Source organism: Anolis carolinensis, chromosome 3 (assembly GCF_035594765.1).
Source record: "Anolis carolinensis isolate JA03-04 chromosome 3, rAnoCar3.1.pri, whole genome shotgun sequence".
Classification (NCBI taxonomy): Eukaryota; Metazoa; Chordata; class Lepidosauria; order Squamata; family Dactyloidae; genus Anolis; species Anolis carolinensis.
Genome location: NC_085843.1, coordinates 102,628,057 through 102,645,352, shown reverse-complemented (window position 1 = coordinate 102,645,352; position 17,296 = coordinate 102,628,057). Strand labels below are relative to the sequence as shown.

General features: G+C 40.5%; 1 protein-coding gene across 3 annotated transcripts in view; it reads left to right on the top strand.

The window, feature by feature from the left end:
• The first annotated feature begins 840 nt into the window (after positions 1-840).
• wwc3 (WWC family member 3) overlaps positions 841-17,296 on the top strand; it is an 84,613-nt gene continuing 68,157 nt past the window's right edge. For 2 of the 3 annotated variants that reach the window (XM_062977252.1, XM_008107201.2), the window contains exon 1: positions 842-1,520. In XM_062977252.1, coding sequence (XP_062833322.1) covers positions 1,222-1,520 — 299 coding nt within the window. In that variant the 5' untranslated portion in view covers positions 842-1,221. Of the gene's footprint in view, positions 1,521-17,296 lie in introns of all 3 variants that reach the window. The other variant, XM_062977253.1, reaches the window with a different exon arrangement.

Genomic DNA, 17,296 nt, shown 5'->3' with positions numbered 1-17,296 from the left:
TGTCCATAAGGACTCCAAGATCTTTTTCACAGGTACTACTGTTCAGCCAGGCGTCCCCATTCTGTATCTTTGCATTTCATTTTTTTTCTGCTGAAGTGGAGTATCTTGCATTTGTCCCTGTTGAACTTCATTTTGTTAGTTTTGGCCCATCTTGCTAATCTGTGATTATCATTTTGGATTCTGCTCCTGTCTTCTGGAGTGTTAGCTATCCCTCCCGGTTTGGTGTCCTTTGCAAACTTGATGATTGTGCTTTCTAACCCTTCCTCTAAGTCATTAATAAAGATGTTAAACAGAACCGGACCCTAGTCACTTCTTTCCAGGAGGAAGAGGAAGCATTGGTGAGCAGCACCCTCTGAGTTTGTGAGAGCCGTTCAGCAGTGGAACTCTCTGCCGCGGAGTATGGTGGAGGCTCTTTCTTTGGAGGCTTTTAAGCAGAGCCTGGATGGCCATCTGTCGGGGTTGCATTGAAAGCAATTTTCCTGCTTTTTGGCAGAAGGTTGGGCTGGATGGTCCACGAGGCCTTTTCCAACTCTAGGATTCTATCTAGCTTTGGCTGGAGTCGCAGTTATAAAGGTACTAGTCCCGACATACACATTTAACATAACAACATCTTTCGCCCCCCGCCGGTCCCCTTTCCCTCCTCTTTTCTCCTCTTCTTCGAGGAGCTCTCTTATTCGTAACTTGGGGAGTGCCTGTATATGTTGGGGGGCCTTCTGTGTTCCCCTCAGACTAGAGCGCCCCCTCCCTCGTCCTCCTACTCCTGCTGCTTCCAACTCCGAGGCCGGGAAAGCAGGCCTAGGCGGGGCCCTCTCTCCCTTCCTCCTTTTCCCCGCCCGCCTTCCTTCCTGAGGAGAAAAGGGCGGAGCGAGAGGGAAGATGGCGGGGCCAGGCGCCGACGGGATGCGGCGGAGGGAGCCGACGGGGCGGCGAGGCTGAGCGGACAAAGAGGAGGCCGCGCTGAGGGAAAGAGAGAAAGGAAGGAAGGAAGGGCGGGCGAGCGAGCGAGCGAGAAAGCAGACTCTCGGAGGCCGAGGAGGAGGAGGAGGATGAGTGCGGCGCGGCGGCGCTGCTGCTGCTGCTGCTGCCTCTCCCGCCGGAGCCTCCCGGCTCGCTCTCCCCGCTGAGTCCGGGCTGGAGGCGGCCGGGGCGCGGGGAAGTATAGGCCCCGCGGCCGGAGGAGGAGGAAGGAGGCGGCGAGGCGGAGGCGGCGGCGGCGGGGCCATGCCGTGGCTGAGCGGAGGGCGCCGGCGGAGGAGGCAGCAGCAGCCCCAGCAGCAGTCCCAGGCTCAGCCTCAGCAGCCCCAGGCCGGCATGGGACAGGCGGGAGGCGTGCAGGCGCTCTCCGCGGCGCCCGGAGGGGCAGGAGGCGGCGGCGGCGTTGGCGTTGCTGGGCCTCGGGGCCGGGAGAGCTCGGAGCTGCCTTTGCCCGCCGGCTGGGAGGAGGCCCGCGACTACGACGGGCGCGTCTTCTACATCGACCACAACACCCGGCAGACGTCGTGGATCGACCCCCGGGACAGGTCCGGAGGGAACGGGAGGGGAGGGATGAGGGAGGCTCTGCTCTTTCTTGCCTTCCTTGCGCTCCGCTTTTCTCCTCTCTTATTTCTCTTTCTGGGCCCTTCCACACAGCTATATAACCCAGAGGAGGGCGACTAAAATGATCAAGGGTCTGCAGGACAAGCCCCATGAGGAGCGGCTTAAAGAACTGGGCATGTTTAGCCTGCAGAGGAGAAGGCTGAGAGGAGACATGATGAGGGCCATGTATATATATGTGAGGGGAAGTTTCTTTTAAGGAACATTAGGAAGAACTTCCTCACTGTGAGAGCTGTTCAGCTGTGGAACTCTCTGCCCCAGAGTGTGGTGGAGGCTCCTTCTTTGGAGACTATCAGAGTCCACACTGCCCAAAATCCAGTTCAATGTAGATTTTATACAGCTGTGTGGAAGAGGTATTTCTCTTCTTTGTCTCATCTCTCTTCTTCTCTTCCCCTCCCTGTGCCAAAAACCTCTTTGCACCCACCCCCTTTTCCTTCATTCAAGCCTTCTTTCTCCTGAACTAGTGGTTCTGGATTTGTGGAAATCAGAACATAAATCCAGGCCTCTGATCCTCCATGTTGGAAGAGCATCCCAACAACATTTTTGTTGTTGTCGCTGTCATTCTTTAGGATTCCCCCTCTTGTATGAAAAAGAGGCCCTTTCCACACTGTTGAATAGAATCCCACCTTTTCTGCCTTGAACTGGAATATATAGCAATGTGGACTGAGGTAATCCAGTACAAAGCAGATATTGTGGGATTTTTTGTCTTGATATTCTGGGTTATATGGCTGTGTAGAAGGGCCCATAGATGTTCCATGCAATGTATTGTTGTAAAAATTATACAGGCTGAACATTCCTTATGCAGAATTTTGAATTCCCCCAAAATTGTTCACACAGGTGGTTAAGAGAGTGACACCTTTGCTTTCTAGTGGTGTACTATATATGGAACACAAAGGAATTTGATGTTTAGACTTGTGTTCCATCCCCATGAAATCTCATTGTATACTACATATATGCAAATACTGTACAGGTATTCCATTTTTTAAAAACAAATTCTGGAAGACATCTGGTCCCAAGCATTTCAAAGGGATACTCAACCTGTAGCTTACTCTTCTCTCGCAAATGAGGTGGGCATGTTTTGAATAGCATCCCAGGCAGTCAAATCTTTAAGAGCTCCTTTCACTTTTAACATATAGGGACCTCAATGCTAAATTTACCTGAAATACAGTTTCTAACTAATGTTTATTGCTGAATTCTGCTCCCCACCACACACATTTTTAATTTTGGATGGGGGAAACATGTTTTGATCTGACCAGTGCTTGCCTTTGTTTTCTGTTATATCTCAGCATCTTATTGTTGTATTATCTATTATCTTGATTTTCCTGTGTAAAAACAAACTGAAAGAGAAATCTAACTTAACTGTCTAGGTAAATGTCATTCCCTTTGTGCTGTAGTGGCATTTTTGTTTGTTTGTTTTTTAGAAAGCTTTAGGGATACAGTGTTCCCTCACTACTTTGTGGTCCAGTTTTCGTGGATTCACTGTTTCGTGGTTTTTCAATAAACTCTAAAAGAATGTTATAAATCATAAAAAAATTACAATTTACAGCCTAAGGAAGGGAGGAAGGAGAAGCCGAAGGGAGAGAAAAGGAGCCCAAGCGGCAACGGTAGGGGAAGGTGGCCATTTATCAACACACAATTGGTTGATAAAGACTTAAAATAGTGTATAACTACTAAAATAATGTATAACTATTAAAATAAATATAGCGTCCCCCCTTGTGGATTTTCACTTATTGCAGGTTGTCCTGGAACGTAACCCCCGCAATAAGTGAGGGAACACTGTATATATTACATTGCAGCATCAGCCATGTAATCCTTTATCCCTGTGTTAAGAAAGGATATCACTGTGCTGTCATACTGCTTTAAAACTGACTTAACTTTTCCTGGTTGTGCAGATTTACTGTACTTTATGATTAGAGAATTGTTCTGGTCATTAAAAAGGTGCTTATCTGTAATGTGTGTGTGTATACACACATACATATTTTGTGTATATATTTGTTTGATGAGCTGGATTGTAGTTTTCAACTTAGAACTGTTTTTGTTTTTGGAGAAAAAGTTCTATATCAGGCTGTACTCTTTATGTGCATTGTTTGAAACTAGTTCCTTTCAAAAGTAAGATTTACGGTTTAGTAAGTATGCATGTAATTGTGCTATTAATGGTTTCAGTGTGACATTTAAACTTATGTAGTAGTTGTACTAGTGAAAACACAACCCTAAACACTTCCTCTGTGAAGTTGTCAACCTACTGGATTGAATTAAGTTGTCAGAAACTTACCTTTCCTTCCCAACCTTGTGGTTGAGTGAATATAGCATTGAACTTGGAACAACGATGGGTTAAACTGCATTTCAGCCGTGGATCTGAGAAGAGTAATAATTGTTCAGTTTCCCATGCCTAAACACTGGAAATAGTAACATGCTGCTGGAGTGTTATGAGGAGGAGGAATGAGATAACATTGCATTAAGGTGCTTTACACATGTAAAACTCTATAGAAATGATTACTTGCAAAAACACAGTGATTAGAAAACTGTAGTGGATGAAATAACGCAGTGTTTATTTTTGCAGTCTTTGACACTAATCCCATGAAAACACATGTTCAGATTTTCATTCATAGGCATGGTTGGAAAGTTTGCTTTAATGCTGAGAAGGTATGTGTGAATTTTTGTAGGATGAAGGTCTTTTTGTTTCTGAATACATTCTTTATTAAAGAACTTGCATCCTGTTTAGTTCTATTGTATTTGAGTACTTAAAGGAAAAGAAAACAAGCAAGGTATGTGGGCCAGAAGTGTGTTTTGTAGACTGCTTCCATGTGTTTTTATGGATCTTATTCAGTGGGATACAGCTGCTTTTTTCTACATAGGACAAGAGGTACATGCAAATAACATAGTACGGCTGACTTAAAGGGAGTTGTGAACATGAGTAAATTTTTATGATCATTTTTGATGTTCAGTCTGGGTGGTGGTACTGTTGAAACTTGCCTGAGTGTGGTTTGGAGGTGAACTTCAGGGGTTATTACAAGAGAGACAAAGTTTTAAGGAATCTACCTCCCAAACCCTTTCACGTTTTGACATCTAGGGTGGAGAAGTGTTGTGGGTTCTTTCCTTTCTGCCCTCTACCATCCCACCCTTTATTTACATTGAAACATTCAGAGTAATGAAGAAAAAACCTTCCTGACATTTCACAGGTGTCCCTTGGTGTCCCTTAAGGCTTACATCTTTCCCAAGATCATCTTCAATAGCCTTGGGGAATCTGTTAGTCCAGCACCCCAGTGCTTTTCAGTCCTAATTCCTGGCATGCTGCACTTTGATTTCTTCAATTTCGGTGAAGAAAAAAACAAAGTGGTTGTTCTCCCATATTTAACTTTGAGCAACAATGAACATTCAAGGCAGTCTTTGGTGATATCTTTTAGAAGCATGCCGCCCTCAGCTAGTGGACATTTTTGTCCTAGGTTGCATTGTTTCTGCAATCTTCGGGACTCTGTATTTCTCAGTCTTCTTACCTGCCAGAACATTCCTAGCATATTTTTAATCTGGGAAGGTTTTTCTATCCTTTTTTCCCTCTGCGTTGAGTTCCCTCAGAAATTTCCTCTTGACCTGTCCCACTAGAGAAATTGCACCGCAGGCCAAACGTTGATCTACAGACCTTCAAGTCTGGACGTCTGTTTTTAAACCAAGCTCTGTTCTCATAGTAGCCAGGCTCTCTGTCACTGACTTTCTTTCCCACGTTGTACACGTTCCCCCAATCACAAAGGCAGTGGAGGAAATGTAACATGGGTGAAGAAGAATGCCCAAAGTTACTTGTTTTGTTTGCCATTTATCATACCTGCAACTTCAACCAGTATTAACCATCATCCTACCTGCTCTTGATTACAGTCACATTCACTGCTGGTATGCAAGATAATGTTGACTTCTTCAAGGAAAAGATTACTGGTACGAGTGACAACCCACACATTATATGCTTTTCAGTCATCTACTTGCTAATTATGTGCTGCTATACTCCAGACTTTACTCTGTTCAATTTCTAATTTCAAACTGCTTCTATGATGTGTTTACTTGTTGTTTCATAATCGTTGTGTTAATATAGTTTTGTTCTCATTGTTCTTCCCTATCCCACTCCTTTTTTCATACTTCCTCACCTTTTTTCTTTAAAAATAATAATTTTATTGAATCTTTTCTGAAAGGGAGAGGTAAAAAAGAGGTTATGGATGGGGGAGGGAGAGTGGGATCAGCTAAGATGGGGAGGATAAGGTAGGTTGGGATTGAGGGAGGGGAGGGGGAAAATAGGAAAGGGAGAGAGGGCAAGAAGGTGTGAGTTATACATCCAATCTTCTGTATCGTGCTGATTAAAGTCTGTAATTGTCTATTTTACCTCTTGATTTCTTTTTCTTCCTCTTTTCTGTTTTCCAAAGGGTCGATACCTTCTGATTATAAATTCATATTAGTATCTTCATTTTTTCTTGTTCCGTATATTTAGGAATAATAATATTTTATTATTATTATTATTATTATTATTATTATTATTATTATTATTATTATTAGTCAATGGTGACCAGTCCATATCTTTTTGGTCTTATTTTGTCTGTATATTAATTGTTGATCCATGTTCATGATTTCCATTCCTTTTTGTCTGATGTACTTAATTCCCACATATTTCTCTGAAAGATAAAGCCTTGCCATTCTGTTTGATTTCTTCTCTTCCCTGCTCCTCCAAATCATGTTGCTTTCCCCTAGTTTTAGAGAAAGGTGCTTGGTCCTCTAGTTCCCCTGGCAAAACTCTCATAAATGCTCTGACATACAAGCTCAATTGCACTTGTCCTCCATACCATTTTGAACAACTAAATTGCGCACTTTTTAGCCCTGAAAACTATTTGGTGTGCAACAAATGTTATGTGTCTTCTACAAATGCCATGCATGAATCACACTGCAAGGTAATGGAAGTAAGCAGAAATGATACGTTGGCAGAAGTTTTGTCAAGATTACAATTTAAGTTTGCTTAATTTTTATAAAAGTGAATAACATTGTAGGTGTTTATCTGAACATACACCTTTGTAGGTGTTTATCTGAACATACACATTTCTACGATGCAGGCAAGAACATTTTAAAGTATTTTACAGTCCTTTGAAGAAATATGTGTTTTTTATTCTGAACTGTGCTTTCATAAGTGGAAAGCTTGACTATCAGCCAGAACTACCTTACCAGAAATATGTATGGAATGTCAAGTTAGCCCCAGATGTTTAAATTGTGCCTTTGTTTAATGAAAACAGTAAAATGTGTGCAATTCCTGTTTTTAAAAAAACAATAGTGGAAGAACTGTACTAACCAAAGTTCTCATGCTTTTAATTTTTGAAAACAGTCATTGTGTGGGCCTTTTTTCCATGTGCATAATTTAATTCAATATGTCTAGCACTAAGGTTTAAAATATTACTTTAACTGAGCCCAAAAGATGTGGTATGTCAGTCTTCTTTCGAACAATAGACTTTGGCATATCATAGACTATTTTTGAAAATAATTGAAACTTCCAAGACCAGTATGCATTATGGCACAAGATGGTGGTATTTGAAAAGGATAGATTTCCCATAGAGATATGCAAGTACTTATACATATCTGTGATTTCTATAAAATGGTAACATGTTGCTTGGAGTTTGCTATACCCGTACAGATTAGAAATACAGGAAAATTCAGAAAATACATTTTATGTATTACACACTTTAAAAGGTAGTATACATTGTTCAGTAAAAAAGTGTATATATTTATATACACATTTCACATGTACTGATTTGGGATGCTTTGGACCAAACTTTTTGGGGATTTTTGGAATACCTGTGTTTTTATACACAGAGTCAATGTTGGGATGGGGAGAAAGGGGCCTAGTCAGATGTCCAATGCCTGTTAAGTTTTTCCTCAAATAGACCTGATGAGGGAAAGAGAAGAGAGGGAAAGGGGAGAGAGCTCTATTTGAACAATCCTTCTGTAAAAAGCAGACATTCAGGATGCTTTCCTGGCTATCAGTGAAGTGGCTTGGAGGGTAGAAGGAAATCCTCTAATCCTTCTGTGAATTTTTCTCATTTTTTCTGGAAAAGATACAGGGGCTCCCAACAGGATCACTCTGTGCTTGCAGTTGTTTACTGGGTACCTATCCCTCTATGCACTGCCATTTGAGGGGTGGAAGGCAAGAGCGGAGGCATCTGGAAGCCAGCATTTTACAGGAGCCTTGTGTAAACAGAGTTCTCCCCAGGCTGCCTTCACGTCATCTTTCTCCTATTAGGTCCTTGAAGAAGAACTCAGTAGGTGCTGGAGATGTGACTAAGCCCCCTTTCCCCAGTGATGGCAGTGGATGGGTGATTGATGTCAAAAAGTTTTGGGTTTCAGGGTGTTTTGGATTTCTGGATAGGAGAGACTCAGTTATGAAGCATTGTACATCTATGAAATCTAGAAAGTTTGCCAGAATATTTAGTTATATAGTCAATACCAAATTATTTTCTTTAGCAGCACAGTTACAGGGACATGAGATCCTGAAAGGTTTACACATGAGCCCATATTTGAGTGATTTTGATTTGTTTCAGTAGTTTCAGCATTTCTAGCCCAAGTTTAGTGTTAATAAGTTTTATTTTAATGACACATTTTAAACTTCCACTATGTCTAACTTTTGTTGTACGGTATTTTGTTATGTATTTTATGGAAATGTGCTTTAGTGTGTGTATTCCACTGAGTGTTTTTGAATGATTATGTATTTTAGTTGTGCGTTTTGGCAGTGTTGTAGCCTGCCTTGAGCCGTTAGGAGAGGCGGGTAAGAAATACAATTATTATTATTGTATGACACAGCAAACAGAATAGATATGCTGGATTTCGTATAACAGAATCACAAGTTGAATACTTCCCAAGTGTCTAGGACTGTGTGATGTATTTTCGGATGATGCGTGCAGATCCCAGTAGCATGGCTTTTTGCAGCTGGCAGATCATAATTTTGTCAATGCCTATTGTTTCCAAATGCCGGCTGAGATCTTTTGGCACGGCACCCAATTATTATTATTATTATTATTATTATTATTATTATTATTATTATTATTATTATTAAATACTCTGGTATGAAACAACTTCATTTCAGGTCTTCATAATTTACTAGTCCACATGTTTTTAGATATCTGTGATATTTATTTTACAGTGGCAGGTAATGTTTCCAGATTTAATCATCTTGAGGCAGTTGGCATGTGGAATCCTTTTGGATGCGAACATGTAGTAGTTTTTCTTATACTAACTACATGTTAAGAATGCTAAGGCATGCAGGGGGATAGTTAAGCTAGTCTATGTATGAACTAACCCAATGTAGCTTTGTCTGTGGCACAAAATAAACTTTTGTTGGGTGTGGTATGCATCTCTCAGACTGTTCTTACTTACATGGTTTTTAGAAGGTCTTGTGTATAGTTCTATGAAATGCTCTGTCAGCATATATGGAACAGGCAGGAAAGGATTAAATGGGTGCAGTGGGAATTCATCATAATTCTGAAGTCAGCGGTTAATTCAGATCAGTGTGCTTAACCATTATCTTCAGCTGGCATAAATGTATTAAAATTCTCCCTTTTAAATAGATTTGTGAAAATGTTGTTTTAAAAAGTATTCAGTCAGTCAATGTAAATGACTTACGTGCTAAGACTATGTTAATATTGATCCATTCTTTTTAGTATATATTGAACAAATGAACACTGGGAAAAAAATCAGATGAGACAAATAGACACCTTTGCATCCAAATTTAGTTGCATTAAAAATTATATCTTACATACAGTGCCATTTCTGTATTTTGGACTAGCTGTGCCCGGCCACACGTTGCTGTGATGTTGTCTGGTGGTGTTGGTGAGAATTTGTTGAGGTAGTGGTGGTATTGAATGTCTGTTGTATGGTCGTCTTTATGTTTAGTCTGCATTTGGTTGTTTGTGTACTGTGAAAGTGGTGAGGGTAGAGGGGGTCTATGTCCCTGTGTAGTATTGTATAGTATTTATACGTTGTCCATGTGTTGTGAATGCTTGGATTGTGTCCTGCTGCATAGTAGAAAGGGTTGGGCTGGTTGGCCCTTAGGGGTCTCTCCAAACTCTTGGATTCTATTCTTCTATTATCATCATCATCATCATCATCATGTAGAGGCTGGATGGCCATCTGTCAGGAGTGCTTGGATTGTGTCCTCCTGCATGGTAGAAGGAAGTTGATCTGGATGATCCTTAGGGGTCACTTCAAACCTTAGGATTGTATGTTGTTGTTGTTGTTGTTGTTGTTGTTGTTATTATTAATAGTAGTAGTAGTATTGAGAGGCTGGGTGGCCATCTGTTGGGAGTGCTTAGATTGTGTCCTGCATGGCAGAATTGGGTTGGACTGGATGGCCTTTAGGGGTGTCTCCTAACTGTCTGATGCTATGATTCAATGTGTATTATTATTGTGCAAATATTGGATGGCCATCTGTCAGGAGTGCTTGGTTTGTGTCGTCCTGCATGATAGAAGGAAGTTGAACTGGATGATCCTTATGGGTGTCTCCTAACCTTATGATTGTATATTATTATTATTCGCTTATCCAGTGTTCTGGATTATCCAACGCAGTCTGCCTTTTAGTAGTCAATGTTTTTGTAGTCAATGTTTTAAATTCATTGTGATATTTTGGTGCTAAATTTGTAAATACAGTAATTACAACATAGCATTACTGAGCATTGAACTACTTTTTCTGTCAAATTTGTTGTATAACATGATGTTTGGTGCTTAATTTGTATTACCTAATTTGATGTTTAATCGGCTTTTCCTGAATCCCTTCTTATTATCCAACATACTCACTTATCCAACGTTCTGCCTGTTTATGTTGGATAAGTGAGACTCTACTGTATATTGATAATCTTATATTATCTGCTTAGAACGGGATTATATGAGGCCCCTTCTACACAGCTGTATAAAATGCACACTGAAGTGAATTATCTGGCAGTGTGGACTCAAGATAATCCAGTTCAAAGCAGATAATATAAGATTATAAATGGGTAATATAGCTGTGTGGAAGGGCCTTGAGTCTACACTGCCATATAATCCAGTTCAAATCAGATAATCTGTATTTTATAGGCAGTGTGGAAGAGTCCTGAGGCCTAACTGTGCCTGTCCCCTGGGTTGAGTAGGTTGCTAGGAGACCAAGTGGGCAGAGTTTCGCCTTCTAAGTGGCAGCAATTGGATAAAAAACCATTATTTCTCTCCCTCTAATTAGGACTTTATTTTTCTTTTCTTTTTATTGTATGAACGTGGAGGCATGGATGAAGGGTTGTGTTGTCAAATTTAGTGTTTCTGGGATGTGTAGTTTTGTTGTTTTGTCCTAGGCCGAATTTTTTTTTATCCTTTTATATATATAGATAATACAGTCTCACCATCCTGAGTATTGGTTATGTTTGCTTGAGATAATTGGATTTGCAGCCTAAACATTTGGCCCGGGCTGTGGCGCAGGCTGTTGAGTCAGCCAGCTGCAGCCAGCTGCAACAAATCACTCTGACCAAGAGGTCATGAGTTCGAGGCCAGCTCGGAGTCCCGCGTTTCTCTTTGTCTTTGTTCTATGTTAAGGCATTGAATGTTTGCCTTATATGTGTAATGTGATCCGCCCTGAGTTCCCTTCGGGGTGAGAAGGGCGGAATATAAATACTGTAAATAAAATAAATAAATAAATAAAATAAGATGCCAGATTGGGACATGGTATATTTGGTGATACACCAGAAAGTATCAGTTTTACATTTAGGAACCTTCTCAGTTTATGGTTTGTGCAGTTTTGTATGTGGAAATACATTTCCTGCAAAAATTTTGACAGTGGAAACCCTTAGATACTTCTCTTAGGACTTTGAAGCTATGAAATTAAACGAGTATTTAACCTTAAAAAAGAGAACAAGTAGGAAAATATTTCCGTTCGTAGGAAAATGTTTCAACTGTGGAATGCTGTGTCTGTGAGTGCTTAAGAGAGAGACAGATCATGGCCTGAGTTACATAAAGCTTGCTTCAGCGTAAAGCATAGGTAAAATTAAGATATCTTGTTGGCACTGCTTTTTTATCTGGGAATTAAAACAAGTAAGGTAACTGACCTTTCTTTTCAGTGACATCCATCAAAGAGTTTCTGTAGAGGCTTGAAAAGTGTTTCAGCTCCTCCCCTGAATAATTCCAACTTGGAATTCATTCTTGTCATAGCTATTTCAAATTGGGTTAATGTTTTCATTAAGCTGTTTGCCACAAGACCAAGATGAAAGTTCTCTTGGGGTAAGACCACACCAACATACATGGAGATTAGCATTCTTTTCCTAAGTACAGTAGAGTCTCACTTATCCAACACTCACTTATCCAACGTTCTGGATTATCCAATGCATTTTTGTAGTCAATGTTTTCAATACATCTTGATATTTTGGTGCTAAATTCGTAAATACAGTAATTACTACATAGCATTACTGCGTATTGAACTACTTTTTCTGTCAAATTTGTTGTATAACATGATGTTTTGGTGCTTAATTTGTAAAATCATAACCTAATTTGATGTTTAATAGGCTTTTCCTTAATGCCTCCTTATTATCCAACATATTCGCTTATCCAACATTCTGCCGGCCCGTTTATGTTGGATAAGTGAGACTCTACTGTATATGTTTTTGTTACCTGTCTTCGAACTAACTCTGACTTACGTTGACCCTGGGTCCTTCCATGCAACCCCATATCCCAGAATATCAAGGCAGAAAATCCAATAATATCTGCTTTGAACTGGGTTATCTGAGTCCACATGATCATATATTCCAGTTCAAAGCAGATAATGTGGGATTTTATTCAGCTGTATGGAAGGGCCCCCTGTTGCAGGATTTTCTTGACAAAATTTATTCAACGGCAGTTTGCCATTGCTTTCCTTTAAGGCCTCAGCCTTAGAGTCTGACTTTCTAAAGATCACCTATTGGATGTTCATGGCTGAGATTCACACCCTGGTCTTCCAGACTATCAATCCAACACTCATACTGATATACATGCTATTTGTTATGTACCAGGTTCTATGTTATGCTCATATCACTAATGGAAATCTGTACAGCCTAAAGGCAGGATGTGTGTTGAAGCACCTGAAGAAGCTTGAAGTGAACCTCTCCTCTAACAAGGTCTAAAGTTGAATGAAGGATATCAATTTTATGGATATCCATCCGTGATATGAGAAGGTTTTAAAGAACACTTATTTGGTTTGGAGTCTTGTACTTTTTCTCCATTTTCAAGAACCCATGCAAGCAATATTTTCTAGGGACCCTGCCTGGTAGGTGGAAACACAGCATATGAGGTTACCCTCCCTCCTGCATTTGGAGGTTCAGACAGAAATTGTTGAAGTTCTAGTTGTCTGGTGCTGACATAGAGACATAATATTATTTAGTATTGCTTCTGTCGTCCTTATATGTTAAGCTGTTTAAATGACATGTTTCAGGATTTGGTGATTTATTTTTCTTAAAATCATGGGTATATTGTTCATCAAATATTTCCTGTAAGTAATTTGGGCATATGGGTAAGCACTGCAAAACATCGAAATGCCAATAGGAAAATACCCAAGTAATTTAAATAGTTTTTTCTCCCCGGCATGTTCTACATATACATTTTTAGATGATTTATAAATGGAGGATCAAAGGTAAAGGTAAAGGTTTTCCCCTGACGTTAAGTCCAGTCGTGACCGACTCTAGGGGTTGGTGCTCATCTCCATTTCTAAGCCAAAGAGCCGGCGTTGTCCATAGACATCTCCAAGGTCATGTGACCAGCATGACTGCATGGAGCGCCGTTACCTTCCTGCCGGAGCGGTACCTATTGATCTACTCACATTGACATGTTTTCGAACTGCTAGGTTGGCAGGAGCTGGAGCTAACAGCGGCCGCTCCCGCCGCTCCCGTGGTTTGAACCTGGGACCTTTCGGTCTCCAGCTCAGTGCTTTAACGCACTTTGCCACCGGGGCTCCTTAGGGTCAAAATGAATATAAAAATGGGACATTACAAACTATAAGAATACGCATTTACATTTGAGAATAAATTATGATGTGTCTACATTGTCTAATGGAAAGTGTTCCCTGCGCATAGAAACACATATACTTTTCTGTAAAGGCAGGTTTGGGGATTTGTAGGTTATATATTTTCTTTTAAATATGCTGAAGGGTACATTAAAATGCATTCTTGGGCTTCAAAAATATATGCCCTGTCTGTTTTGGTAAGGATATGAAAGTCAATAAAAATAAGTGTTAAACATCTCATCTCATATCTCTCTCTGTTTCTGTCTCTCTCTCTCTCTCTCGTTATCTATGATGCCAGTATTTTCAGCTATTTACAACAAACCAAAATCATACACCCACTCTTGCAGAATATAAATTACAGTAGAGTCTCACTTATCCAAGCCTCACTTGTCCAAGCTTCTGGATAATCCAAGCCATTTTTGCAGTCAATGTTTTCAATATATCGTGATATTTTGGTGCTAAATTCGTAAATACAATAATTACAACATAACATTACTGCGTATCGAACTACCTTTTCTGTCAAATTTGTTGTATAACATGATGTTTTGGTGCTTAATTTGTAAAATCATAACCTAATTTGATGTTTAATAGGCTTTTCCTTAATCCCTCCTTATTATCCAAGATATTCGCTTATCCAAGCTTCTGCCGGCCCGTTTAGCTTGGATAAGTGAGACTCTACTGTATGTGGTTCAGAATATATTATGTTATACTTTTTTTGCATTATTGTATTTACAGTAAAATCCAGTTTTTCCCTATGATGATGATAAAATTTTCAAGACATTGCCTAATGTCTGAATACATTTGAATGGGTCAATGTGAGCATTTTCTCTGTGGATTTGAACCAGTATTTCTGTTACAAGGCACCCAGTTTTTATTGTTTCAGTGTTGTTGCCCTCCCCAACACCCTGGCCTTAGCAAGCAGGACAGACTTGTACTTTCTTCTATTAAAGCGATACGCAAAAAACTTCAAGGCAGCATTTATGAGTTGTGGAATGAAAGGTATGTTTGTGCTATTAACTTCAGGAGGAATAGCAGAATATTTCCCATGTACCACATCGTTATACACATACAGCTGGTCTTCCTAAATCAAAATATTTATTCTTCAGTGATTTCAGTCATGGAAAACCCATGCATACTTGAGAAGGTACTTTTGCAGAAGTAATTAAATAGTATTTTGGTTGTCAGAGGCATTTTGATTTTCACCTATATATTTATGAAGGCACTATTGTAGGCTTGTGCAGCATCAGCTGAAGTAACATTTTGCTCAAATAAGTGGAGACAAATTGTCTAGGTCACCCTTATGTATTTTTTAAATTTTGTTCCTCTTTTCCATTTGAAGTGTGATACTGGTGGGGGAAAATCCTCTTTTGACAATCTGTAGGAGATTATGACATGTTGGTTGCAATTCAGATTATCCATAAATAAGATTTATTGAGCAGTGTTAACAGTAATGTGAGCCTGAACTTCTCAATTGCTGGTTTCCTCCCATTTTGGATCCTTGAAGGTCTCTTGTGCGCTACTTTTTTGCTGCTTCAGAACCTTTTTGCTCAATATATCACGAGTACATTCACTATATTCCCTATTTTACATCATGCCAACCTCCTGCTTGGAAGAGGTGTTTCAAACTGTGATGCCTCATGGGCCTTGTAGTCCTGTTCCTAGTGCTATTGTGGCAGATGAAGACGAAAACATGGGGTTTCCGCCGGTTCAACAAGAGCTGGAGTCTCTTCACCTGCCGGATGTTGATGTTTGCCCTCAAGAATTCAGTAAAACAGGCCTTGGGCAGAACTCCCCTCCGTTTCCCAGGAAGGAATCTTATTCTAGAGACAGGGGAGTTAGAGAGGCCCAACGGAGGAGTTTGCGGATTGCTGCCAAACAACAGACTGATTAGGTCTGCTTCCCTTGGGAAATTCTAAGGAGTCTTGCATCTGGACAGAGTTGGGTTTCGCTTCTTGTTCTCTAGGGAAAGAGACTTGTTGGCGGGAAAATGAGACCCAATATAGGTGTTTGGCGCGAGAGATTCTTTGCAGAGTCAATTGATCAGCTTCAGGAGAGAGATCGTGTGTGGACTTCGTAACCCCAGTTCCTTGCTTCCCGGATCAAGTTTTCGAGCCTTGCCTTGCCTTGCCTTGCAGTTTAACCACGGACCCTGTTCCACGCTTCACGTTTTGTCTTGTTTCCAGCCACGGACCTAGTCAAGAATCAAGTTTATTTCCAGCCTTGCTGTCAAGCTTCATTGGACTTCTAAGACTCTGACATTTCCCCACACTATTGCTTGGCAAGAGTGTGTGTTTCGGTCAAGTGGATTAAAACTTTGAACTCTAATATCATTTATGTGTCAAAGAAAAAAAGCATGGACACAAAGATAAATAGAGTCTCAAAAACTTTTGGTATTTTTGTACTGTTTTATTGCTTATCATAGCAAACAAAACATCCAGAAAATTCCAGGATCACATGTAAAACTATGGATGGAAACCTTAAACTCTAAAGTTATGAATGGAAGGCAACCATTAATATATTATTACATTTGAATTAGTCTTGTGAATGGATTCATTTTGGCCATTTGCTTTCAGCTTTTTTACTTCTTCAGACACCTGTAATGGCAAGGGCCATGGTTTTTTCAACTGAGCCGGACCATGTGGCTGCCGGCCACGGTTCCTTCTGCTCTATTCGGGATCATGCGACATACGGAGAGGCTGCTGCGTGCTTGCATGGGGTTTCCCTGTGAGCCCTGGCTGTTGGGCTAATCAGAATAGAAGAAAGCTGTGACATGTCTTACGCAAGCTGTGTCTATTTAATGGGGTGAGTGTTTCCATTGCTCAGTTGCATCCTGCCTCTAGAGCAATGGCTCTCAACTTGTGGTCCCCAGGTGTTTTGGTCTACAGTTTACCAGCTGTGAGGATTTTTGGGAGTTGAAGGCCAAAACATCAGGGGACCCACAGGTTGAGAACCACTGCTTTAGATAAAGGTGCTTCAGTCTGATTGCCTTGCTGCTCTCTCTCAACTTTAGCTTTTGGCTTTGCTTGGCCTCCCTAGCATTGAATCTTTCTGATTTTCTTTGATTTTCTTGATTCTTTATATAGTGGGACTGAGAGTTGGAAAGTACAGGTGGGTAGGTGGGTACGCAGTGTTTGGGGACTTGTGGGTGGGTGTGCTTTTCTTTTAGGGTGGCTTTGGACTTTGACTCACCCTTTAGCCTCCACTAAAGCCTTTAGCTTCTTATCTCTCATCCCTCCTCTCTTTCAGAAAGTAGTACTTTAAAAAGATTATTGTTATTAATAATTGCAGGAATTCCAGCAAACAGCAAAGCTTCATTCTCAGAAAAACTACCTACCTACGTAAACGTACCACCAATACCTAATAATTTCTTTCGTTTGCAATCTCATCACAAGTTTTCTTTGTTGTTTTATTATATTTCTCTCTGTGCTGTCTGCCTTCTTTATTTAATTTAATAATAATATGCTCAGTTTTTCCCCCAAACATGGCTAGATTTCCCACAGTACATTTTGAAAATGTTGCTTTTCCAGTGAATCATACAGATCATAAGGGAACATGCTGCTTGCTTGCTTGCTTGCTTGCGGATGGTGGGCTGCTGGCCTCTTCCATTATGCTGTGAGAACAAGAAATGCAAAAGCTTTGGAAGAAGTTGTTGTCTTGTGTGATGTGGAAGTGCATCTTTGACATTTGGCACGAAGAAATGGTGCC